General features: G+C 59.6%; 3 protein-coding genes and 1 long non-coding RNA gene across 7 annotated transcripts; 2 read left to right on the top strand and 2 right to left on the bottom strand.

Moving 5' to 3' along the window:
• Positions 1-219: 219 nt before the first annotated feature.
• On the top strand, positions 220-2,230 carry CDK5R2 (cyclin dependent kinase 5 regulatory subunit 2). Its single transcript, XM_064661169.1, has one exon. The coding sequence runs from the start codon at positions 363-365 to the stop codon at positions 1,323-1,325; it is 963 nt and encodes a 320-aa protein (XP_064517239.1). The 5' UTR covers positions 220-362; the 3' UTR covers positions 1,326-2,230.
• Positions 2,231-8,806: 6,576 nt separating this feature from the next.
• FEV (FEV transcription factor, ETS family member) lies at positions 8,807-14,192 on the bottom strand. Of its 2 annotated transcripts, XM_064661177.1 has the most exons (3): positions 13,926-14,192; positions 12,879-12,953; positions 8,807-10,456 (listed from the first exon to the last, which is right to left on the bottom strand). In XM_064661177.1, exons 1-3 carry the CDS (start codon positions 13,975-13,977, stop codon positions 9,945-9,947), a joined length of 639 nt encoding a protein of 212 aa, XP_064517247.1. In that variant the 5' UTR covers positions 13,978-14,192; the 3' UTR covers positions 8,807-9,944. The 2 variants fall into 2 exon arrangements, with proteins under 2 accessions (XP_064517247.1, XP_064517246.1); XM_064661176.1 differs by lacking the exon at positions 13,926-14,192 and having other exon boundaries at positions 12,879-13,903.
• On the top strand, positions 10,417-10,946 carry LOC135417289 (uncharacterized). Its single transcript, XR_010431986.1, has 3 exons — positions 10,417-10,505; positions 10,614-10,677; positions 10,865-10,946. It is a non-coding gene; the product is annotated as an uncharacterized LOC135417289 (long non-coding RNA).
• A 3,937-nt stretch (positions 14,193-18,129) lies between the features above and the next one.
• CRYBA2 (crystallin beta A2) lies at positions 18,130-23,442 on the bottom strand. Of its 3 annotated transcripts, none has more exons than XM_064661180.1 (5): positions 21,193-23,442; positions 20,426-20,602; positions 19,861-20,002; positions 18,696-18,838; positions 18,130-18,369 (listed from the first exon to the last, which is right to left on the bottom strand). In XM_064661180.1, the coding sequence occupies exons 2-5, from the start codon at positions 20,584-20,586 to the stop codon at positions 18,222-18,224; spliced, it is 594 nt and encodes a 197-aa protein (XP_064517250.1). In that variant the 5' UTR covers positions 20,587-20,602; positions 21,193-23,442; the 3' UTR covers positions 18,130-18,221. The 3 variants fall into 3 exon arrangements, with proteins under 3 accessions (XP_064517250.1, XP_064517252.1, XP_064517249.1); XM_064661182.1 differs by having other exon boundaries at positions 20,426-20,599; XM_064661179.1 differs by lacking the exon at positions 21,193-23,442 and having other exon boundaries at positions 20,426-21,177.
• Between the last annotated feature and the right edge of the window lie 1,714 nt (positions 23,443-25,156).

Below are 25,156 nucleotides of genomic sequence, written 5' to 3'. Positions count from 1 at the left end.
GCAGATCCCAACCCACCCCCCTGCCCTAGCGGGAGCACTGGGCGAGCCCCCGATCGGTGAAGGTCACGCCGGGGCGGCGGCCGCCAGGCAAAGCCGCGCCGTGCTCTGCCCCCGCCACCGCCCACCGGCGAGGGGGCGGGCACACCGGGGCCTCGTGCGGCGGCGATTGGCTGTCGGCGGGGAGGCGGGGAGCGGCGGGGCCGCGTCTGGCTGCAGCGGCGGGCGCGGAGCCCAGAGCGGGCGCGGCGGAGCATCTTCGGGTACCGCGGCCCCGGTGTGGGCCGCCTCCCCCGCAGGCCGCGGCCTCCTATGGGCGGTGCCGGCGCCCCGGCCCCTGCACGCCCGTCTCGCTCGGCGTTAGCATGGGCACGGTGCTCTCCCTCTCCCCCGCCGCCTCCTCAGGCAAGGGCGGCGGCGGCGGGGGGCTGCTGGCCGACAAGGCGCCGGGAAGGGTGCCGGGCAAGGGCGAGAGCCGGCTGAAGCGCCCCGGCGTGCTCATCTCGGCGCTCACCTGGAAGAGGCTGGTGGCCGCCTCGGCCAAGAAGAAGAAGAGCACCAAGAAGGTGACACCGAAGCCCGGCGGCGGGGCCCCGGGGGGGCCCCCGGGCCAGCCTGACCCGCTGGTGGTGCAGCGAAACCGCGAGAACTTGCGCAAGTCGGTGGTGGGGCCGGCCGACGGCGCCAAGCAGGGCCCGCTAGCCGTGCCGGTACCCACCGTGCCCTCGGCGCCGCAGGAGTTGCACCCGGGCTCTGGCGGGGGAAAGCCGCCGCCGCCACCGCCGCCGGTCGGCGGCCGCCCCCCAGGGTCCCCGCGCCGCGTGGTGGTGCAGGCATCCACCGGCGAGCTGCTGCGCTGCTTGGGGGACTTCGTGTGCCGCCGCTGCTACCGCCTGAAGGAGCTGAGCCCCGGCGAGCTCATCTCCTGGTTCCGCAGCGTGGACCGCTCGCTGCTGCTGCAGGGCTGGCAGGACCAGGGCTTCATCACCCCGGCCAACCTGGTGTTCGTCTACCTGCTGTGCCGGGAAGCGCTGCGGGGCGAAGACATCGGGAGCCAGGCCGAGCTGCAGGCCGCCTTCCTCACCTGCCTCTATCTTGCCTACTCCTACATGGGCAACGAGATCTCCTACCCGCTCAAGCCCTTCCTGGTGGAGGGCGACAAGGGGCGCTTCTGGGAGCGCTGCCTGGGCATCATCCAGCGCCTCAGCGCCAAGATGCTGCGAATCAACGCGGACCCGCACTACTTCACGCAACTCTTCCAGGACCTCAAGAGCGAGGGCGAGGGCGGAGACGGGTCCAAGCACTGGACGATCAGCCTGGACCGTTAGGGAGGTACCAGGCCCCCGGGGCCGGAAGGGGCCGCGCACCGAGGGGCGGGGGAGGCGAAGGACTGTCGGATTCCCCATCCTCCCCCCGCATTCTCCTCGCCTTCCCCCCTCCCCGGCCGCCAGCTCCACAGAGACGCTACTTGGACCCTCCCTGCTCCGGATCCTGCCGCCCCCCTCCCGCGCTTCCGACCCCAGATGGGGGCTGCGCTCTGGAACACCGAGGCGGCGGCGAAGACCGAGGAGGGGGAGTGGTGTCTCTCCCGCCTGCGCGATGGAGGGGGGAAGGCTGCGGAGGAGCGGAGGCTCCTTGGATGCGTTTTCTCTAGAAAAAAAAGGGGTGAAAAAATGGATGTGAGGGTCTGGGGCAGGAGTGGTCGAGGGGCCTTGGGGGTGCGGCGGGTGCCTCTGGCAGAGGGTGCATGTGAACGAGCTCCCCGGCGCGGGCAGAGCCGTCCTGCCGTGCTCCCGGTGCTGTCCGTGGTGCTGGAGCTGCCGCGCCTGAGCAGACAAAGGCGGGAGGGCAGGGTTACGGGCAAGGCTGGGGGGTGGGTTCTGTGTCGTGAGCGATGCCTTTCCCCCCCCCCCCGCCCACGTGGGGGGATATGGGCCCCCCTGAGCATGGGCGACGGTGCCCCTCACCCCGCGGGAGCCGCCTGCATGCCTCTTTGTTCGAGCCGCTGGGGGTGGCGCCCACGCCCCTCTCCGCGGGTAATTCCTCCCCCCGCCCCCCGGTGCGCCTCCCCAAACAAGGGGTTATGCCTCCCCCAACCTTGGCTTGCTGCGAGTAAAGGGGTCTGTGCCAGAGGAGGCCTAGGGAGCCCAGACGGAGGGGGTCTGCTATGGGAGGGGGGGGGGTCCCCTCTCCTCTTGCTTTGCTTCACTGGAGAATAAAGAGGTGGCCTGGATGGGCCTGGTGATGGCTCCTGGACTTGCTGGGCTGTGGGGTGCAAGTGGGATTGGGGGAGGGCACCCCAAGCTCCTAGTCATGCCCCCTCTCCTCCCCAAGAGGGATGGGAGGGACCTGATTCTCAAAGCAGGTTTTACTACCCAGTGTGAGTTGGGGGTCGGAATTTCACCCCTGTTTGTTGTGCCCAAGGCCAGTTCTGGTCCACCTGAGTGTCTCTTGGTTCCTTGTGAGCTCTCCTGGCCTTCTCCATTCCAGATGGAAATGCCTGATGCCTGTCTGCTGCTCTGAATTTAAATAGGATGCCACATTTCATGTCACCTCCATATTTTGGTTTTTTTTAGTTTTATTTTTCCTAAAGCTACCCCTTCCTCCCCCTTCCTCCCTGTCTCTGCAGGGCTGGGCTCCCTTCCCTGGCAGCAGCAGGCCGTGGGAGCTGTGCTGCTAGCCCTGTTACCAGCTCTGTGCTTTTGCAGACCCCCAGGGAGAGGGGTGGAGAAGGGGAAGGCTTTGCTTTTCTCATAGCTGGTTGCTATGCTTCAGGCTACTGAATTTGCTGGGGCTTCTTTAGCAGGATCTGCACCACATATTCTCCGAGGTCTGCATCCAGTGCTTCCCAGCCTCTCTGAGCCAGGCTCCCCTTAGCTGGGAAGAGCTGTGCTGGCTCTGCAGGTCATGGAGGGTAAGCTGGATTCTCTCTACCTTTGTGTGCATCAGCAGAGCTGCTAATTAGGCCCAATCTGGCTCATTCAGGCAAAGCTGTGCTGCCAGGAAGACAGCACAGATGTCAGCATGGGGGCTGACCTGGCAGGGTGCTGTGCAAGGCTTTTCCATGGCTGTGTAAACCCACCAAGACCAGTGCTTCCCCCCTTCTGCCTCTCCAAATGGGTGCTGTTGTTCCTGCCTGTAGATTAACATTCATGTGACCTTGTGGTGAGCTGTCTGGGCCACAATGCACTCAACCCACCCCAAATTTGACTATATCCGCATCTTGTCCTGAGGAAGGTAGCTGGCTTAAAGAGGTGGAATTGGACCCTTAGAGCTCCTATGGGGCTGCTGGGAGAGCCCTGACTCTCCCCTATCAGCATTTTGCAGAGAGGAAAACTGAGGCACAGCGAGGTGAATGCAGGAAGGTCTGCTGCATCACAGGGTAACACCTGAGCCTGTGGTGCTGGCAGTCTCTACCCTGAGCTGTGGGTGTTTGTTCAGTGACTCCCCTACCCCTAGGTGTGGGGCTTTATAGAGTCTTGTCTCTAGAGCTGAACAACCTGCTAGCACTGGTGAGGGTTTCCCACCCTGCAGATCTCCTTAGCGACACTTACAAGATATTTCAGCTTCAAGCCCCAGCCGTTTAAAATGTTTCCAGCTGCAGCGAGGCCATGTCCTTCCCCTCCTCCCTTGTGTTTCATTGATTAAGAGTGCTAGGCCTCATTGGGGGATTTAGGAAGAGCTAATTGCAGACTGGTAATTGAAGGCAGCTTGGAGTCTCTGGAAATGTCAAGGAATGAGAGACGAACTTAGATGCTCCCCTGCATTTAAATATGCATCATTGGCTCAGCCAGAGCCTTACTGAGGAGAGGGAGATGTGTCTGGATCTTGTACAGCTGCTGGGGGGACCAAGGCAGGTGGAGCACTCACCTTACCTTGCCTGGGAGCCTTCTGCTCCCACCAGGGCAAAGAGGAGGTGGGGAGGGAACACAAGCAAGGATGAGTAGTGAGGGTGGGAATCCTCAGACAGGCTTGGGAGCTTAGCATTTTCCCTTCTTAAAAATTGTGTGTTTAACCTGCCAGACCCCTGTGCTCCTGCATGATGGATGATCTGGACTCAGGAGCCAGCTATTGGGCAGCAGTAAGGGGGATGGATAGAGCTTGTCCCCAGCCTTGTGATCCCTTCAGCCACCAGTGCTCCCTGAGGAGCATTAAGGGACTAGGAAGCCCCTGTGCTGCCAGCTGCAGAGCCCATCAGTGTCTGGGATTGCAGGGATGGGAGATTCACACTGGGTTTGGGACTCAGAGGTAGAGCAGCAGGGCCAAGTCAGTGATCAATCACCACAGAAATCCAGGTGAGGGATGCCAGTACTTTCCTAGTTTGAAATCCCTCCAGCAGCAACACATCTCCTCTCTGTGACTCACGGTGGACGCCCCATCTGCTCCAACATACATTGCAGCAGGGTAGGTGGGCACAAGCTGCATGGTGCAGCCTGCAGTGGGTTCAGAACCTTCTGCCCCAAGAAGGTCTCTTCTCAGGCCATAGCATCCTCATGTTGCTTCCCAAGAGTGTATGGGGCTGCTAGGGGCACTTTGGTTGCCAGTGGTCCCAAGGTTGCATAGTCACCCATGAAAAGGGGAGTTTCTACCTGGAGCTGTGGAACAACTGCTCTGTGGGACTCCCCTTGCCCTACTGCTCTGTCTGGGGAGCAAACTCTATGGGTTGGATGAGCTGGCCATGGCACTGGGGCATGGAGGAGTGATGAACAGCTGGAGCAGCCAATGTAGCAAGCCATGCTTCTTCCTGTCAAAAGAACAGCAGTGAAGCTGTGTTTTTGCTATTAAGAGTTGGCATCATCCCCTGGAGTGACTTGGAGGTGCTCCATGGGGAGGAAACTGTTCTGTATGGTGCAGACCTGGCACCTGCATGGCTGGTGAAGGACCTGCCTTGGCCCAGCTTTCTACTCAGGCCTTTCTTCATTTGTCTGTGGGGATGATGGAGAACATGTTTCTCGAGGCAGATGGAAGTGGGAGATCTCTCTTCTGCCTCTGTGGGAGGTACTTGGACACTGGATCCATTGCAGCTTTGGGCTGTTACTCTCTGGGCTGAATTGGGGATGACTTGTGGGTATAGGTTTCTGGTCCCCTTCCTGCTCCATGGCACTTCATCACAGCTGCTGGTGGGGTGTCTGTGGGGGAATACATGGACAAAGTGACCCCGGGACATGGCAGCAAATGACAGAGGGAGAATGAAGAGTCCCAGGCAAAATTGGCTGATGAGATATTTGTACTCAGGAAGGGGCAGGAGAGCGGCCAGAAGGTCTCAGCTGATGGGAGATAAATCCAGGCTGGATGGAAATCTGCAAAAGCTCTGCCTGCGCCCAGGGTGGCCCAGTGGTAGTCACGAGACTGAAGGAGGTGGGATGACAGTCAGTTTGCTCTCCACTGTAGCCAAAGCATGTCTTGTGGCATTGCCTGGCTGATGGGTTTGGGACTGAGGAGCATAGACTGGGGACAGCTCTGTGCTGGGAAGCTGGGGCAGGTGAAGAAGGGGAACCAGATACCTTGGAGCCCCGCTGTGATGGTTAATCCTTCTGCCACAGAGCCTGGAAGAGCAGAGGGCCAGGGCTACATAGTCTGGGGCATTACCTCCAGCTCACTGAGAGCTGAGCGTGGAGGTCACCCTGTGCTGTGTTCCCTGCCTGTCTCACGGTCCTTTGTCACCCCCGAGGACTGAACTCCTTGGGGGATAGCAAGGCAGCACCAAGCTGTGGCCCAAGGCAGTCATGGGGAGTCTGCTTCAGGAAGTGAGTGCCCCTAGGCTGGAGTAGGGGCTGCTCCCTCATCAGAAGTCCTGCATTAGAGCATAATCTGGCATTAGCACATTAATCCAGTCCTCCCGCTACTCAGCTACTGCCCTCAGCAAAGTCCAGCCCAAGGTCTCAGTGTACAGCTGGGCAGCAGCAGACCAGGACACTGTCTCTCTGGCAGCCCAGAGAGCTGGTGGCAGCAGGGATGAGGTTTGGGTTTATGGTGGCAGTACAGCCCCATCCCTTGCATGTTGGCAAGGAAGAAAGCAGCATCTTTGGGAAGCATCACATTTTGTTCCTTGGAGGGACTTTACAAAGGGTTTTGAAGCCTGAATGCCTGTACCTGCAGGCTCTGGCTGAGCCACACTAAATCGTGAAGCACTTTGCAGGGAGCCACGCCAAGGGAAGGTGGCGTCTGGAGAGAGGATGTGAGTCAGCAGCTTGGGGGTAGGGGGCTGAGGAGCCAGCACAGCCAGGATGTGGAGAGGATGAAATAAGTGGGAACTGGGAGAGCTGCAGGGAGAGCAGAGGTAGGCAGAGAGGCAGCTATGTCCCCCAGGGAAGACATGGCATGGCTGTGCTGCAAAGGCAGCATGAGAAATGAAACAAGTGGTGACATGACTCTGCTAAAATAGGAGACGGGGTATTCAATCCTCCCTCTGATCCATTACTGTGTGGCTGGGAGACTTTGGGGAAGTTGGAGGGGTCCCCCTGTTATGCTGGCAAGAGGCTAAAACCTGCCCTCTTGACAGGTAAGCAAAGCCAGATACAAAGAGACTTTATTTTTTTTTTTAGGTAGGGAAAAAAATCCTTCTGTCTTTAATCACAGGGCAGCAGAAGAAGCTGCTGTGCCGTAGCCTCTGCTCCCTCACTCTTCCTAGTGCAGGCTGAAGCCCTTTGGGACCGTGTTCCCCATCTCACCCTGAACAGGGCACCCAAGGACTCCCTGCAGGTAGGTCAGAAGCCCATGGATGCACTGGGCCCATGCACCTCCTGCCAGCCACCTGAGACAGGCTGCCCACCCAGCTGGTACGTACACTCCACTGCCAGGGATGGTGCTCCTACATCAGCCCCGCGGGCTGGGCACCCCCAGTCGGGGCCAGAGACGATGCTCCACCAGAAGCTGTGCGGGGTTCGGCCCCGCTTGCCCATTGGCAGGATTTTGCTGCAGTCTGCTCCGAGCCGGCAGTTTTGGTGACTGAAGAAAACTGCAGAAGGCAGCACCTCTGGCAGGCTGGGTCAGGTGGGGCTCTGGGGAGGGGGAAGCTGAGTTGGGTGAAAGTGATGCTCTGTTCCCCCTTCCGATAAGCACAATATGTCATGGGGGGGGGGGGGGGGGGAGCGGCTCCCAGTGGTGCCTGAGGATGGGAGCATCCCGAGTTGCCATGGTGACACCGGCTGCGTCCACAGGCAGGCGAGAGCATCGCTGGTGCAGTCCCGCATGGGTGTCCTCCCCCTTCCTTCCTGGCTGCCGTCCCTGGGGAGTGCAGGGCTGGTTCCCGGCTTTTGGTGTGGCACCTTGGGGACAGAGCAGTGGGACTGTGCCAAGTGAGCTCAGATCAGAGCAAAGCAAGCCCTCAGCTGCAGGCTGTTGCACTGGGTGTGTGCAGTGGTCTCCCCTCTCCCAAAAAGGTAACTCCCCCTTTTCCCCAGCATGTCTCGCCTCCAATCCAGCAGGGACCCGGATTGCAGGGTCGGGAATGAGGAGGGGACTGGAGTCACCTGGGCTTCCCTGGTGCAGGCACTGGCAGAGGGACACAAGGGTTGGGGACAGGGAGGGGGAGAAGGGAGGAGCTACTAGTGACCCACATCCCTTAATCCGTGTCCTGCCCTGCGTCATGCAGTTACCTAAGCCCTGAAGCGGCTCCCCCAGCGGGGGCGCAGCCCTCTGCCCCGTCTCTGAAGGAGCCAGTTGTGGCCAGTTCCCCCATTTTGCCCTTGCAAAGCCAAGCTTGGGGGCAAGGGGTGTCTTCAGCCTGTCTTCACACTAGTTGCGTGGGGGTAACTACTCTTTTCCCCCTCACTTCACCTCCTGCCGTCCTTGGGAACCAGGCTGTGCAACACTCAGGGACCCTGGAGGTAGGGGCGGCCCCTCTCTCTCCAGTCCCTGCAACTCCTTTCCCGTACATGGGCTCCCAGCTGGCAGCATCGGGCCCCCCACTTCACAGCCTGAGCCCTCCCCAGAGGACACACTGACATCAGATCCCACTCCGTTAAGCTGATTAGGGCAATGAGGATGCATCGAAGCAGATGCCACCAAGGCTGTGAGAGTGACCAGACCCTGGAGAGATGCAGAGGGGGCAGCATGAAGCCCCCAGATCTGTGGGCTACTGTGATCTCGGGCATGCAGAGAGAGGGGCTGGGTGCTGGCCACTCCCTCCATGGGCTGGGTATGGCTCCCCCCTATACAGCCAGTTTGATCCCTGCTGTGAGCCCGGCACCCGTCCCTGGCACCCTGGGTCCTCGATGGCAGTGGGATCGGGAGCAAAGCCTCAAGGAAGGGGACAAGCAGAGGGCAGTCCCTGGGCCCACAGCAGCCACTGTGGGCACCAGTGGATCTGTGGGCATGTTCTTGGAGCCAGGCAAGCAGTGCTCTCCCACTCATCCCCGCATCAATGTCACACATGAGCCTGACCTGGCACAGGATGTGGCTGTGCTGAGCCCAGTGCATTGCCCCAGACTGGTTGCACAGGACTGTGAGTCACAAGAGATCCAGCTCCTGGCATCCCTAATTTGCTTGGATAACGGCAGGATGGCAAACATCCTGCCGGGCCAACTGCATCTCCTCTTTGTCTCCAGTTGCCACATCCCCTTGCCAGCCTAAGATCAGCTTATGTGGGCTCCCTGGAGGGGTGCCTCAAGTAAATCAGAGGTTTCCAGCTCTGCCCTGTCTCTTGGGGTTTATAAGAATCAGACGTGATGCCTGGAGAAAAGGTGACACAGCAGAGTGGTGGCATCCTCCACACCCCAGCCCTGAAGGTGCTCTGGCTCAGATGGGAAAGGATTTGCTGAGTGGTTCCCCCACTTGCCAGCTCCCTTCAGACAGGAGAGGACACAGGTCACAGCACCTCTCTGTTTTATTGAAGACCAAACCCACCCCCCAGCCAGCGTAGAGCTCAGTGTGCCCAGCTCTTCTAAGTCTGCTGAGCCAATGTCCTGCTCCGGAGGATGGGGGCAGCTCCTTGAACCCAGGGGGAGACCCAGGGCTGCTCCTTGGTTCCTGGGGCTCCCAGTCCTGCTGTTATCCCTTCTCCTGCCCTACCTCCCACCCTGCCTTGTCCCTGGGGATGTTCCCGTCTATGGAAGGTGTCCCACCAAGCCCTGCATGTGAGGGGCTAAAGCCAGAGTAAAACTGGAAAAATAATCTTGGAAGTGATGAGCAGGACACAGGCTCATGTGCAGGATGTCAGGACTATCTGTGGTGTGATCCTCAAGCACTGGGGAGAGGGCAGAGTTGCAGGGACCAGGCTGTGTTGCCTCCAGGCTCTGGTCTTGCCCTGAAGACTGGCAGTGTGTGCCTGTCACACCTGCCCCTGGCACCTCCAACCCCAGAGCCCTGCCCCAGGTAGGAATCAACCCATGAAGAACATCTGCCCTTCAGATGAAGGCTTCTCCTGAGGTGTGAAGGAAGCTACCATCAGCAGGAGGTGTAGGAGGGATGGAAGAAAGGAAGACTTTGGAGACATAGGTGAGTGGACCAAGTGGTCAAGGAAGGTCCCCTCAGTGGGGACCTCTGCTCAGTGGGACCCTCATCCATGGATGCAGCTGCCCCAAGGCCCCAGCACCTGACTCCTGTCTGCAGGTAGAGGGGTGGGGCAGGCACAGGCTGGGGGTAGAGCTAAGGATATTCAGGGAGTGGGCAGCATGTTGCAAAGGAAAGGGGGTGCACAGTCCCTGCCAGGAGTGGAGCTGATAGTTATTCCTTCTATTCACACCCTGCTTTAGGTATCCACATCTGTTCCCAGGATCATGGATACCCTCTCAAATTTAGATGGCTTCTCTCCTCCAGCCACCCCTATCAGGGAACTAACCCAGCTACCCTGCAAGCACCTCCCACCCTCCCCACCATTCCAAATTTAAAAGGGGGCAAGTGAGAACAGGGCACGATCCCACCCCCCATCCCTCCCCACTGAGTTCCCAACTCCACAGCCCCATGCTGCCAGGGACAAGGAGTGTCCACCTGGCACAGCTGAGCCTCTAATGGTAATGGTTGTTCATATTGTTGAGGTGGGAGGCTGCCATGGCGCTGAATGGAGCTGAGGGCTGGAGCCCGTGCCCGGGGTAGAGGGATGGGCTGGAACCAGGCCAGTAGGAAAAGCTGGCCGGTGTCACCCCAGAGGTCATGAGGTTGAGTTTGGAGATGCCCGAGAAGGGCAGCGGTGCCAGGTTGCCCTGAAATTTGTAGAGGGTGTGATCGGGGGTGGCCGGCTGGCACACCTGCGCCAGCCCATGGAAGTCGAACTTGTAGGCATAGCGCTTGCCATGGACCTTGGTCATGATGTTCTTGTCGTAGTAGTAGCGCAGTGCCCGGCTCAGCTTGTCGTAATTCATGTTGGGTTTGCTCTTCCGCTCGCCCCAGCGCCGTGCCACCTCGTCGGGGTCGATCAGCTTGAACTCCCCATTCGTGCCTTCCCAGGCGATGCAGTTCAGGTTGGCCCGGTCCGAAAGCAGCTCCAGCAGGAACTGCCACAGCTGGATCTGTCCGCTGCCTGCAAGGCCGAGCCCCAGAGAGGTTAAAGCTCCCTCCCAGGGCACAAGGTTAGGGACAGGATGTGCCCCAATTCTCCTCGACCCACTGCTATATTGCCCCCTCCCGTGTGGACCCAGGTTTAGGCTGCACTTCATTGCATCTTCCCTGCTCTAGAGATGCAGAAGATGGTAACAAGGTTATGTCTCCTTTGCAGCACCCCTACTCCATCCTGCCCCTCAGGTAAGAGGAGGAAAAGATACCCTTTCACCTTGTGATGGGGTAGGAGTGCTCAGAGGTCAAAATAGGTTGCAGTGGGTCTGAATTCAGGGTCTCCACATCCCTCCCACCCACATTCACACACCACTGAAGACAAATACCTGTTTGTTTGGTTTGGTGTGAGGACATGGACTTTTTCTTTCATCTGCAGCCCCAAGAAGGAGATGTCTTGGAAGCACTCAGACTTAACCCAGCACAAATATTCCCCACTGCCACATCTGCTTGAAACTGGGCTTGTGTCACAGCACAGCCTCTGCTCTAGAGGCATTGTACCCTGTGCTGATGTCTCCATGATGAGCTGAAGTCAGGGTGCAACACTGATCTGAACTACACCCCAGAGAGGCACAGATAAGTATAGGAGAGGGAGAGAGGAGGACAAGGCAGGACCTGCTGTGGCTTTGAATTGGGCATCAATGTTCCTTATTTCCAGAGGAAAAGTGTCCTCTCTGAGCCATGGCCATTGCATCTGCAGCTTGCCCTGAGGAGTATCCTTGGTGGGTGCCCAAGGTGCCCCTGTGCCAGGCTGCACACACTGGAGCCTGGCACACCTGGATGTGCTCATGGTGAGGCACAAGGACAGGCTTCATTGTGTCTGGCCAGAAGTCACAAGAGGAGAGGGTCCCCGGACCTTTGGACGAGGAGCAGTCCCGCCACTGAGATCCAGCCACTCTGCAGAGCAGCCCTGCACTTATCTAAATACCTTGCCCTACCCTATCTGAGCAGCAGCCCTTGCACATCCCTGCTCCTCGTCCCAACCCTTGCAGCACAGTCTCTTCCCACAGAAGGGGGCACGTCTTTGCATTTAATCCTTCTCCCTGTGCTTTTCTACCATTATTGTGTCTATAGGTGTTTGGATCCCATTCAGAGGTTTAGCACCTATGACCCCTGCAGCAAGCAGTCCCATAGCTCAACTACATTTCCCACAAAGAACCACCTTATCCTACTTATCTAACACCCACCTATTTTATCTGGTACTCCCCATTTCTTGCCCTGGAAGGAGCAGGGAACAGCTGTTTCCCATCCATCCCCATCTCACCAAACCCAGGTTAGACATCCTGATCCAGGCAGATACACTCCAGTCTTTCCAAGGTGTTGTGTTTCCTAATCCCCCGTCCTGGGAAGAAGGTGGAGGTCTCTCCTCCCTGGGAGAGATCCCTGCAGCCTTTGCCTCTCATTGCCACAGCCTCCACCCTGGGCTTCAGCTATCTCCCAGTTGTGGCTGTTCCACCCCATGCAAGGAGGGCAGGGAGGTGTTGGAGGGTGCAGCCTGGTGGAGTGCTGAGGCTCAACCCTGACTGCCGCAGGGTGCCACGATAATACACCTGGCAGCTCCCCAAGGAAATATCCAGGGATCCAAAAAGGTCCTTCTCACTGCATCACTGTGCACCGAGTATGGCTAGGCAGAGTCCCCAGTGCAGAGGCAAAAGAGTCTCCCAGTCCCAGCTTTCCTACCCCTCCCACCACTAAACCAGGGCTCCCCTTTTCCTGCTCAGAGCAGTCCCTTGTCAACTGTCTCCTTGCAGACAGGCAAGCTACATGGCCCAAACACCACAGTGCTGGCCCCGCGATGCCCAGTGCTGCTGCACTCCCCAGCAGGCTCCAGGCTGCTCCATCACCAGCACTTGCCCATGCCTGTGACCCCTGCATGGATTTCTCCAGACGGGGACCCATAAATTCCCAGACGTGCCCGAGCCCCAGTCCTTCACCGGCAGCTCCCTCACGGATAGTGTCTCAACTCACCTCCCCACTCCCAGGAACGGGTCTCCCGAGCTCGCCCCACTCCCGGGCTGGCTGGCAGCTCTCTCCCCGTCTGATGTCCCGAGCAACTGGGGGACCGGAGCTGGGACCCCGAACTCTCCCCGCTGCGGGGCTCGGGGGGCCGGGTTCCCCGCTCCCCTCTGCTGCCACGGAACGGGGGCTCCCGGCCGTCGGGGCTCGGTGGTTTCCCCGTAGGATTTGGCGGCGGAATGCTCCCAGCCCGCAGCAGCAGGGAACGGGGGCTCCGCGGCGGCCGTGTCCCGCATGGGCAGTGCCCGGCACACGAACGGGAAGGGTTCCCCGGTGGCTGCGGGTCGGGGAAGAATGCATGTGCCCCGGGGGTCCCCGCTCCGGGCCAGCTGAAGGGAGCGGAGCAGGTCCAGGGGAAGGGGCAGCGGTGCTCTTACCTTTCTGCACGCCGGGGCTGAGAGACCCCCATGCCTGGCTCTTCCCGTCTTTGAACAAAGTTTCCCCTACTGGATCTGGGGGGAAAAAAGGGGCGCGGGTGGGGGTGGCGGGGGGCTGGAGCCAGGCGGGACCGCGACCCCCCGGCGCCCACCCGCGGGCAATGTCCTCGCAGCCCCCGTCCGCTCCCCCTCGCTTGCCCCGCCGCTGCGGCGAAGCCAGGAAACGCGTCCAGGAAAAAGGAAATCCGATTTCCGACCCAGCCGGGGAAGCTTTTAAATAGGAATAGAAAATCCCGTGGACTGGGGTAGGGAGGAGAGAAGGAGCGAGGGAGAGAACTGCGGGACAGGGGGACAGGGAGAGGAGACAGGTGAGCGGCAGGATGGGCGGCAGGATGGGCGGGTGGAAGGAAGGATGACTGCTGGCGTTTGGGGAGCGGACCGCTGTGAAAAGGAGAGATAGATGGAGAGATGGATGGAAGGAAGGAAGAAAATGGGTGGATGGATGGAAGGACAGAAGGGAGGTTGGATGAGTGGGTAGATGGAGGGAAGAAAGGGCGAGAGGTGAATGGATGGAAGGAAGGGTAGGTAATTGGTAAGATGAGGGCAAAACAGGCTGATGGAAGGGACAGAGGGTAGACAGAGGGATTGGCTGGTAGCAGGGATGGAAAAGGGGATAGAGGGATAAGTGGGTGGGGTGGAAAGATGGATGGAAGCACAGGGCAAGGATGGGTGGGTGGAAAGATGAGTTGGAAGGAGAGAAGGGTGGATGGAGGGATGGAAGGACAGGGGGACGGTGGGTGGATGAAGGATGGGAGGATAAGTGTGCAGGCATGGAAGGCTGTGAGGGTAGATAGAAGGGATGGTTGTGGTGCTCGAAGGCAGGAAGAGAGAATGGACAGAAAGAGAGAGGAGAGAACAGGGTGGGCTCTGGAAGGAGACAGGGCAGAGAAGCGTCCCGGGGCCTCAGCGGGACAGGGCGGGCAGGGGCTGGGTGCTGTGCGGTGCACGGCGCAGCGGTGGGGCAGCGGCCGAGGGATCCGCCCGTACCTGGCAGATACATGTTGAGCAGCAGTGGCACCGCTCCGGTGCCGTGTCTCATGGCAGCTGTGGGGGCGGCCCGAGGGCTGCATGTTTTAATATTCCTGCCCCTATTATTATTATTATTATTCCACTTTATCAGGGAGCAGCTGATGGCGAATAAATGGCAGCGGGACGGGCAGGGGACGGGCAGGGGCCGGGGGAGGCGGAGGAGGGGGAGTTTCCAGGCAACTCGCAGGGGCTCGGGGCCCCGGCTCCAGCAATTTCCTCCACTGTAATTAAAGCGGGCGCTGCCCCCCCCTCCCCCCGCTATCGGGCCCGCATCAGACTTTAATCACGGCCGCGGGTTTCTATGGAGAGAGGCTCGGGCCGCTTCCTGCCTCTTCCGCCTCCTTAACTCTTCGCAAACACGGCGCTGCCATCCCAGCTAGGAGCGGGCTCGGACACTGCCTGGAGACTGCCCGGGCCCGGCCTCCCACCACCGTCCCGCTCGCTTCCTGACCCGCCGACCGGACAGCATCCTCTTGGCCCTCTGCATCTCACAGCACGGCATCGGCATCGGCGTTGGTGTCGTCCCACCAGCGTCTGGCTCTCTGACCCACCTGTGCTGCCAGCCATGAGGATCCGTGCCTGCACCTTTCCCAGCTTCAGCATCATCAGCACAGTCTTGGGGTCTCCTTGCAGTTCCCAGAGCCCCGGGGTGGGGCCATCTGGGTCCCCACCAGGTCTGTCCAGGTGTGGGACACTGGTGATGGGATTCCTTTGTGGTGCCCAAAGTTTCAGGGTGGGTAAGCGCATTGCCAGCAGTTCGTGGCACCAGGTTGTACCACAGGTTTGCCACCTTCCTGGCTCCTCTGTGCTCTTCTGGACAGTCCCTGACTCAGGGACAGTTAAGCCTGTGACCAACCCTGTCCCAATCTGTTGCTCACCTTTATTAGGATCTGTAGAAGTTGGGTGACACTCAACACCCCCCCAAACCAGGATGGCCCTATCTTCATCTGCTTGTCCTGGGCAACCCTGGGTGTTTTCTGAAGACAGGAAGGCAATTTGTGGAGAAATGTGCAATGGAGAAAGATGATCCCAGCTCCCAAAAGACACATCTGTCCATGTTTTCCCCCATCATACATGGCTCCAGCTGCTATATGCAGTTTTGGGGTGCTCTCAGAGGCTCTGTCCCCCTGGTCAAGAGTAGACCCTCCACCAGGACCCCACAGCTTGACGCAGCCAGGCAGCGTGTCAGCAGCTTGCACCAGCTCTGCTCCACGAGTCCAGTGCTGTACAGCCAAGACTGCAACCTCTCCTGTGGTGTTTCATTGATGTCTAGTAACAGGACAAGCTCTTATGCAGGACTTAGATGAATTTCTTGAAAGTGATCATTGCAAGATATGAACCTAATGGAAACCAGAATATGGCCATGCCAGACCCACGGTTATTATTAATACTGTAGCCAAAATGTGTCCTGCATAAAAAGGTGAGCGATGCTCAGCTGGGCTGCCACAGCCCAACAAGGCCAGTAGTGGGGGGGGGGGGGAGGCAGCACCCAACGTCCTCCGGGGGGGGGAGACAACCAATACATTTAGGAAATAGGGGATCCCATGGGTGCTGAGCAGGGCTCCAGGTGCTCCACGTCTTCTGCCCATTAGGGACAAAGAGCAGATACTGGCAGGGGGAGACATGAGCAGACATAATGGTACTCCCCCCGCAATTCCCCACAAATCCTGTTTAGATGTAACAGCCCTTTAAAAGTTTCTCTTCTCCCAGCTTGTCCTCTGAGCTCCCCCGAACCTCACAGTGGAGTGTCCCAGCTCTGTAAAGCCCAGCAGCTCCGGCTGCTCCCCCCATCCCTCTCCTCCCCAGCCCTCCAAGTGCAACTCTCCCAGCAGCGGCTCTGCAGCCTCCCAGACTTGCTTTCGCTGCCTGAGTCACTGGAACGAACCGCAGGCAACGGAAAACAAGCCCCGGAGACAGCAGGGTGAGGTGGGGAGGGTGCCAGACCCGCCGAGCCGTTGCCTCCCGACAGCCCGGGTGACTGGGATCCTCCTCCAGCAAACCTGGCTGGTGGAGGGCATGGACGCAGGGGTCTGGGCTGAAGGACACCGCATCAAGCCAGAGTGGGGGGAGGGTGGAAGGGGCAGAGATCAGGCTGAGAAGCAGGGTTAGGGTAGTGGGAGCTGGAGTTGGGGGTGCTTTAGAGGGCGCTGGGGATGTGGATTCCTGGGTCCCTGGGAAAGCCAGTGAGTGGGGAAGCTTAAAGTGGGTGGTGAGGAGACTGGGGGCTTTTGGTGACCTAGGGGCAGAGGGGTGCAAAGGGGCAGGGAGTGTGAGGTCCCAGGGGCTGGGGATCTCTGTGTCCATGTGGAGCTTTTGGGGACCTGAGTGATGTGACCTCAGGTTCATGGGGGAGCTGGGGCAGACCCAGAGGATGGGGGAGGGAGGGTATATGAGAAATCCAGAGAAGAGGGACCCATGTCCATGGATGAACAAGGAATTGGGCATCGGGTCTGTGGGGGATCTGGAAGATGAGGGTTCAGGTCTGTGGGGCTCCTGGGGACAGAGTCTGGACACATGGAGTGCCTAGCTGGCAGCAGCTGCAGGCCCCTCTGGCTGTAAGCAGGCAGCCTGCCCCCTCCTCCCCCCCAGCACTCCCCCCACTCCAGATGGAGCAATAAGGACCCCAGACTTTGCAATGACCCCCACAGCCTGCCCCTACCCCCACCCACTGCAGGTGCCCGGGAGAGCTTCACCTGTGAGCCGGCGTTGTGAAGTGGAGCCAAGCTGACGTGGCTGTGTGCTGGCTGCACCTGGCCAGGTGTGCCGGAATGTGTTTGTGGAGGGGGAGAGGCCATGGGGCAGTGGCGGGGTGGGGCTAGCAGGGACATGGAGGGGACAGGGTAGGGCTGGGGGGTGCCCTGCAGCTGGGACACCACGCAGAATGGGGACACACAGGTGCTGGGGCTTCTGCATGGCCACACTGGGGTGCAACAGGAAAGAGGACGTGCAGGGACACGCTTGTGTGCACACTCATGTGTGCAGTTCACACACACGTACATATGCTGACACACATGCCAGGATGGGGGTCTCTGCACAGGCCTGGTTGTGGGGTGTGCACACATCCACCCCCAGCCCAGTTCAGCCCAGTCTTCCAGCACCCTTCTGGAACACCCCTTGCCCCAGGTCAGGCATGCTTTTAGCAGGGTGGGCACTGGAGAACCTAGGCATTTGAGCCACCCACCAATGTTCCACCATCCTCCCATGTCCTTGGTGTGGAGAACACCTTGGGACCAGAGGCCTGTGCCTCAGGAGGGCTTCAGAGTGCTGGAGCATGATGGAAGAGGAGAAGGAGGAGGAAGGAATGTCCTGCATGCAGGGAGAACCTGGGAACAGGGGGCCTGCACCCTAGGAGGGTTTGAGGTTGGGAAAGGGTGCTGAAGGAGGAGGAGGAGGTTGGGTGGGGCTCCCGGTATCCTGGAGCTGAGCAGGATATTGGCACGGATGTGCTGGCGTGGCAATGCTGGGGGAGGACACACACACCTGGATCCTAAGCGTTCTGGGAGCATCTGGGAGCATCGAGCTAAGTCCCCTACCAGCTGCAGAACACTGCCCTGAGAACCTCCTTCCCCTGACCCCTGCAGCACCCACCTCCCTCCCCCAGCCCCTCTCTGCCAGTGTCCCCAACCCTGACAAAACTGTGGTTACCCCATTTGTGTAAATGTTCTCTCCCCTCCCCCCCACCCCTGCCCCAGATGACTCCTATGCTCTTCCTCCTTCCCAGGCCCACTGCAGGCAGGAATCTCCTTCTCTCTTCCAGAGAGAAGCAGGAGGTGGTAATGCAGAGAGAGGGGACCATGAGTTCACAGACTTTGTAGCAATCACCTTCCCTAGCACTGATCCTGGGAGGACAACTGAGGGCATGACATCCCTGGATACCTCTTACCAGGCCACAACCCTCCTGGATGCCCTCTCCCAGCTGCAGCCCTTTCTTTGCCAAGCAAGTTCACGTTTTCCAGCTGGAGCATCACAGCGTTGGAACTGTCCTGCATCCCCTCTACTCTTTGTGTGTGGACCAGAGGTGGGGTGCAGGGAGCTAAGCCCAGGGTGGAGGTGGCCACAGGCCCAAAACCACCTGCAGAAGGGGAAAACCCACCTTCCACCCCTCAGAGGGTCTTCCCAGTGTGGCAGCCCCCTGAGAAGCAGAGCAGAGGCAGAAACACCCTTTTTTTTTTGACAAATGCCTTTATTTGCTACCGGATAGAGGTCTATTGCACAGCAGCCTGGAGGCTGCAGGGCATTCAGCCCTGCCCCTGTTCAGTGCTGGACGCGGCGGATGGATTGGATCTGGTTGGTGTGGGCCTGGCTGCTGTATTCATTGTACTTCTTGAACTCGCCGTTCTGTCTGTCCCGCTCCAGCACGTACTGGTAGCCCCTGTATCCCGGGTACTGGTATGCCACCCACCTGAAGGCAGACCCTGGCTCAGAGCCCCAGGCCAGATCCTCCCCTTGCCTCCCCTCCCCTTTTTTTCTCTTTCCTTCCCCTACCCTCCCATCCCAATCCCAATCCCAGTCCCATCCCATCCCCATCTCATTCCATCCCTCTCCTTGCCCTGGGAGGAGAGAGACAGAAAGCACCTCATAGCTTGGACTTTCAAGGAAAAGGTAGCAGGAAGGCATCCCTTCTTTTTGGGGTCCCCCTTCCCCATCTTCGGGTTATGAAGGAGGGAGGTGCTTGCTGAACCCCTGCTCTCAGCCCCCCCGACCCCCTGCCCTGCTGGCAGGACTCACGCTCCGGAGTTCACTTTGATGGATGCCACCTCCTTGTTGCCCCAGCCCATGGCTTGCAGCGAGGGGTAGTCGTCGCTCAGCTCAAACTTGTGCCCCTGGAAGTTCTCAGCCTCGTAGAGGATGGCTTTGCTGTCATTGTGGTTCTGCAGAGGGTGATAGCTGAGGGTCAGCGGGGATGGGTTGGCTTTCACAGGGATAGGGGATGTGGCTTCAGGATGACATGCCCCAAGGCACTGCGAAAGGCCTAGGACCATGCCCAGCTTTGGTGCAAGGCACAGGGATGCCCTTCAGCCTGTCACCCCCTCACTGGAACACCCCAGGGCTGCCCAGAAGATGCTGCTCTCACTGCCAGTGAGGGTGACAGTGGCTACAACCCCTGAACCCACATGGGCTCCTGCCTTCAGCATCCTCATGCTCCCCGAGGCTGCAGGAGGATTCAGGGCAAGGCAGGCTGCTGAGACAGGTCCCTTTGGCTCTGTGGGGCCTTGCTGGGTCCCGGACACCGAGGGGTTAATGGCTGGGACACTGAGCGATGCGACAATGTCCCCCGTGCCCAGCCCCCATACGCATCTATCTGCACCGAGGAGCAGTCCTGCCAGTAAGGAGTGATCTTATCGCATCCCCTTTATTAAAGCCCGAACATATCTGCCTGGTGATTATTAAAAGTTGGGGGGGACCCCCCCGCTCAGAGGCGCAGACGTGCCGCTGCTGCGAGCACCAGTGTCTCTGCAGATGGAGCGATAGAGCTGCGCCTGCCTGGGCACGGCTCAGGTACCCTGGGCAGGAGGGGGACGGACCCTGGACCCTGAGCATCACTGCGGTCCTGCCGGCTCCTCTCTCTTCACCCCATCCCTCGGTATCAGGGCTGGGGGACAAGACCTGGGGACCTTAGTCTGGAAGGTGACGCTCCAAAGCACAAAGCAGAAGGAGCTGGGACAGTGTTTCAGCCTAAATTTTAGCCCTAAAAAGCACCTCAGGATCACTGCAGGGAGGTGGGAGCAGGTGGGTGCAGCTACTCCTCCACCTTATAAGCACCTCTGTGTGCATTTCACCCCTCCATCCTATGTCCCTGTAACTCATCCTCCAGTCTGTCCCTCCATGCTGGGCTGCCAGAAGGAGGCTCTGCCTGCCCCGAGCCCCCCGCCACGTTTTCCCCATAACTCACTGCGCATTTGATGGGCCGGAAGGAGAGGAGGTGCTCGGTCCGGTAGCCACTGTTCCCACTCCAGGCCTCCCACCGGGGATAGTCACCCTTCTCCAGGATAAACTGCTGCCCCTGGTACTCAGGGTACTCGAAGCCTACCCAGCTGGAGGGGAAAGGAGGAAATCCCTCAGGGATGCGTGACACAGCCCCCAGGATCAACCAGGGGTTGCCTTCTCCCTCCCGTGTAGGGGACAGAGAAGTCCTGGCAGGTTGTGGGTCTGTCACAGAGGTTGGGGTTCTTTCTGGCAGCAAATGTCCCTTTTGAGAGCAGGACTCCTCTCCCCAGAGCCACTCCATTGCCTCCAAGCTGTGTCTTGGCTCGGCAGGGTTTCCCTGCTTAACAAATGGGGAAACTGAGGCATCACACAAGGAGCGCAAGCAGGAAGGTCTCACAGTGAGTCTGTGTCAGAGCCAAGGAAGGACTAGGGTGTTTTGGCTCCCCAGCAGCTCCCAATAGTCCCCTGGGAGCAGTGAGTTTGCTGGAGTGGGGTGTGCCAAGGGGCCGCGGGGCTGACAGGGCACTTACGGGCCAGACTCCACCTTGATGGAGCGGATCTTGCGGAAGCCACGCTCCATGATGCTGGGGCACTCCATGAGGAATTCGCAGCGCTTGCCCTGGAAGCTCTCCTCCTCCCACACTGTGATCTTGTACTGCCCCAGCGTGTCCATGGCTTCACTGCTGGTCATACGTGTCGCTCGGCTGCTGGCATAGCCCCACGCATCACCCCAGGGCAGGTGTCCACCACCCGCTCCCAGCCACTCCGCTGCCTGCCACTGAGTCTGGGGTGCCGGTGGTGCTGCCCTTACACGTCCCATGCCACTGGCCCCTCACCCTCCTAGCCTGGTACGGGGGAGACTTCCCACTCCCCTTCCCTTGGTGGTAGGGTATCTCTGTCTGGTGAACCCCACGTCGCAGGGGGAACTTGCCATGCCCCATTCTTCTGTGTGATGTACCCAGGACTGCCTCAGTTTTTCTGCTCCCCAGCTCCCAGTGATAGCTCCGGGAGTTGACTGGGTGCAGTGGCACTGTACCCGGTGCCGGGAGGCGGCAGTGACCCCCAACTCAGGCACGGGTGCGGGTGTAGCCATGGGGCAGAGCAGCCCGGCTCTTTCATCCCTCCTGCTAGAGTCCCTCCTGTGCCCACACAGGGCACCCCTACTGTGCCACGCAGCACCCCGCCACTTGCCCTTCCCCGCAGTGTGCGTTGGGTGGGGGGGCTTGATGTGGGGGGTGAAGGGAGCGTGGCAGCGCCTGTTCAGTGGGGGGCTTGGGGTCTCACAGCTGGTACTTACTTGGTCGGCAGGGCAGGGCACAGAGGCGAAGGTGGCGGTGCCGGCGCCGGCTATTCCCCTCGCCCTTTATAGGCGGGCGCCGAAGTGCCGATGGTGCAGGCGATCAGGGCGCTGTGTCAGCAGGCAGGGGATGGGGGGGGACGGGGTGCGCACCCACCCCAGACTCCGGCTGTCCATTCCACTTAGGCAGTGTGGCGAGAGCGGCCCCCCCGCGCCCAGCGGGGCTGACAATGAAAGTGCTGGGCTGTGTTTGCGCAGGGGCTCAGGGCACAATGGGCAAAGGGCCTGACGCGCTGCTTTCCTTTCTGCCCCCGGACAATGTCCCCGCTTGGCCCAGGGATTAGGGACCCAGCCTTTCCCAGGGCACCCGCAGCCTTTGCCAGGGTTGAGGTTGGTGGGAAGGAGGTGCCAGGGCGAAGCAGGGATTTGCCAGTAGGGAGCTGAGGGGCAATGATGTCCTTACGCTGGGACACAGGGCTCACACTGGGGATGCTTCTGCCCCTCTGCCTGCGGCTCTGCCACCATGGGTCCCTCCTCCGGCCAGGCTCTGCCTTGCATGTGCCAAGCTGGCAAGGGAGGGATTCAGTTTGCATGGGTAGGGCTGCGTGTGGTTTGGGAGAAGGTTAAGGTGAGTGAGAGGAGTGAAGGAGGTGCTGGAACAGGCACAACTAGGTCCATCCATCCTCTGCAATGCCCTGCAGGGGTTCCTGTTGACTCTAGACTGGACACTGCTGGACCCCAGTTACATGATCCTCACTTGTAATGCCCTGGGCATGTTCCCTGGCTTGACAAAGGGCTTCCTGGGCTCCCTGTTCACCTCCCACTGAGGCAGGGGACACCATGCACAGCAGAAGGGGACCACCTTTGGGACAGAGCTGTGTCCTTCACCTGGTCAGCAGGGCCAGTTCCCTAACTGGAACTGCATCTTGACATGCAGATATCCCCAGTGCCTCCTACCAGGACCTGGGCTGGATAAGGCCAACACAGGGTGGAAAAGGAGTACCCTACTGAGCTGTGAAATCCTGGGTATCTTGGCAGCAGTGTTTCTTGAAGCATCCCTGCACAGTCTGTGGTGAGGCCAGGCACTCCCCACCTTCAGCTGGACAGGTGCCATGCTGGCCTCTGGGCAAGGGCTGGCCCAGAGCACCCCAAACCTTCCCGTGAAAACCTCAGCTGTTCATGGGATCCCGAGGATGAGGTCAGCACCCCAAGAGACCCCAACATTGCCAGAGGTGGAAAATGCAGTGTGGGCAGCTGGGGGTGGTGTTAGGACGCCTGGCATCAGCAAGAAGCGAGGACTGGAGGGTGACACCCAGGACGGGCTGGGGGCAGGACTCGTGGGTTCTCTTCATGACCCCCTCACTGCTCGACGGCACCCCGGGCAGCTTTTCCTCCCCTGCTCCGAAGTTCGGTGAAGGGCCGCGCCGATGCCTGCGGGACCCAGCAGAGGGTGCAGCCTAGCAGCGGTTGGAGCTGGCTTCAGCTCAAGAACGTTAGTGGCCCTGGGCCGGCAACAGGCGCTGGGGAGGCGACCCTCAGCTTGCGTCGCCCTGGATGCTCGTAGCAGGGAGGGGGAGACCCTCTGGGAGCTCTCTGGGAAAGCAGAAGATGGAGGGAAGGATGGGGATGGTCCCCGGAGAAGGAAGAGCATCCCGGTGCATCCCGGTGGCCTGGGGACATCTTTCAAAGTGCTGGGGGACAGGTCTGGGCAGAGTTTAGGGAGGTCATCACCTTGAGGTGGGGCAAGATCCAGAGCTAGTGCACTGCAGGGCTCCCCCCTGCTGCCACCACTCGCCTGGGCTGTGTGAGCAGAGATGTGGGGCACTGGTTAGTCTGAGGTGCTGTACAGTGCAGGGGTGTATTACAGAGCCCAAGGACGTGGGACACCAGAGGACATGTGGGCTGTTATGGGTTGTGTGTATGGGGTGTGAGGGGCACTGCATGGTGTCCTACAGGATCTATGGGGTGGTGGTGGTGTGCTACAAGGAGCATGCAAATAGCTCAGTAATCCCCATACAACCCTTTGGATAAAAGCACTGGAGGGAGTAGGGTGTGTGTGTGCAGGACAGAAACCCAGATGCAGATTACGCCCCTTCCTTGCTACTCAGCACGTCCCACTCACTGGGATGTGCCTCACCCTCTGCTTGGTACATTCAGGGCACCACATCAGGTGACAGTGGATCAGTGGGGTCTCCCACGAGAAGCCCTCCCCCACTGCTCCCCAAAGTGCTGATGCAGCCTGTCTTCCCCGGGGCATTTTTTGCTCCTCGGGGCAGTCTCTATCACCAGCCAGCATCCCCATGGCTCGGTCACCTGCCAGCCCCCAGCCACACCTGTCCAGCTGGGGACAGGGGCAAGGGGAGGCTGGTGAGGGGTCAGGCAGAAACTCTGCTCAAGGGCAGCTGCTAATACTGGCTGTGGAGCTGGTTAGCGCTCGCACAGGGCCTCCTGCATAGGCTAATTTAATAAGGGCCCCTCATTGCTCCCAGCTCAGCCTGTTCACTATGCTAGCAAAACAGATCAGATTTCTCCATGCCACCGGGCACAGTGCAGCAGCCAAGCCTGGGGGCACAGTGCGAGCACAGGGTCACCCAAGTGCTGCACGTTAAGCCCACACCAGGCAGCCATGGCCCCTGGCTGTGGGGCTGGACCCTGTGCTTTGTGCAGGCACTGGTCCCAAGATAGTGAACAGCCTGGGGATCTGAGCAGGATGATAGGCAGCCATTAGGGAGGTGAGGCAGGTGCTGCTCGGGAATCCTGATGCTAATGCCACATTCTGGGACTGATGGCAGCACGCAGCCATTCCCACTGCTGTTATGAGTATCTGGGCTAGCTGACCAAGGCAGAACAGCAGTGTGTAGTCCCGCATCTGGCTGACACTGTGACCCTCTACAAAGCCTGCTAACCTCTCTCTTCTTCTCCTCAACCCTGCTGGGGGCTGGAATGCCACCCCAGGGGGCTGGATGTCTGTGGGCTAGGCCAACCAGGAGCAGATGGAGCTGGTGCTGGCCCCTGTTTGTCTTTCTCCCAGTTGCCTGGTGCTCTATTTGTTCTGGGGATGGCTTCCTGCTGCCAGAGCCAAAACAGGTGGCTTTTATTTGCAGGGTCTGGCTGATTAGATCAGGGGTGTTGTGCTGTTGCCCCCATGCAGCCTCACTGCTCCCTTTTTCCTCTCCTTTCTCCCCCAGTCTCATTTCCCTCAGAAATCATTCTCCTTGGCAAGGATGCAAACATCCCCATTCCCTCCCCAATCATCTGTGCTTCAGGGCTGCTCTGAACATGGCCACGCTAAGATTGGTTAATCCCAGCCAAAACCCCTACTTCCACCTGCTGGGTCCTCAGATCCCAGAGCAGAGAGGCTTGCTGGGATCTCCAGTGCCACTTGTCTCTTCTTGAATCTTTGCTGGGCACGCAGGACACACGTGTGCAGGCTTTCACCTGCCGCAGAAGCCTCCTTGCACAGGGATCCCTGGCACACACCAGCCACCCCATACACATGTGTCTCCTGTGCACCCAGCCATCCCATCCCTGCAACCGGAAACTCCTGGGATCGCAAGAGCCTGGCAGATGTTGCTGGGATTAGCTCCCACACAGGCATACAGGCACACTGTGGGCTGCCAGCTGTTCCATGCCTGGAGAACTCCCAGGTACTTGGGCTCCCCTGTGGCAGAGCTTGGCAGGTACCTGCTGTAGCTCCTGCTGAACGCAGGACAGGAGAGGAACCCCTGGGGACCAAGATGATGACTGGTTTCTGCATACTCTCATCAATGACCAGAGAAGAGCAGGGATGTGGTGGAGAGCGCAGCAAGTGGAACACAATGCAAGGGGTACCCACACATTCTCACTCACAGCTGGGTCTTGCAAACAACTGGCTGAGGTTGTTATCCATGCAGCACACCTAATCCCAGCTTCAGCTATCCCCAGGCACCCATGACTCTCAGCCAGCCACCACTGCCCCACTGGG

Source organism: Pseudopipra pipra, chromosome 7 (assembly GCF_036250125.1).
Source record: "Pseudopipra pipra isolate bDixPip1 chromosome 7, bDixPip1.hap1, whole genome shotgun sequence".
Taxonomy (NCBI): domain Eukaryota; kingdom Metazoa; phylum Chordata; class Aves; order Passeriformes; family Pipridae; genus Pseudopipra; species Pseudopipra pipra.
This window is presented reverse-complemented; position numbering and strand designations above follow the sequence as displayed.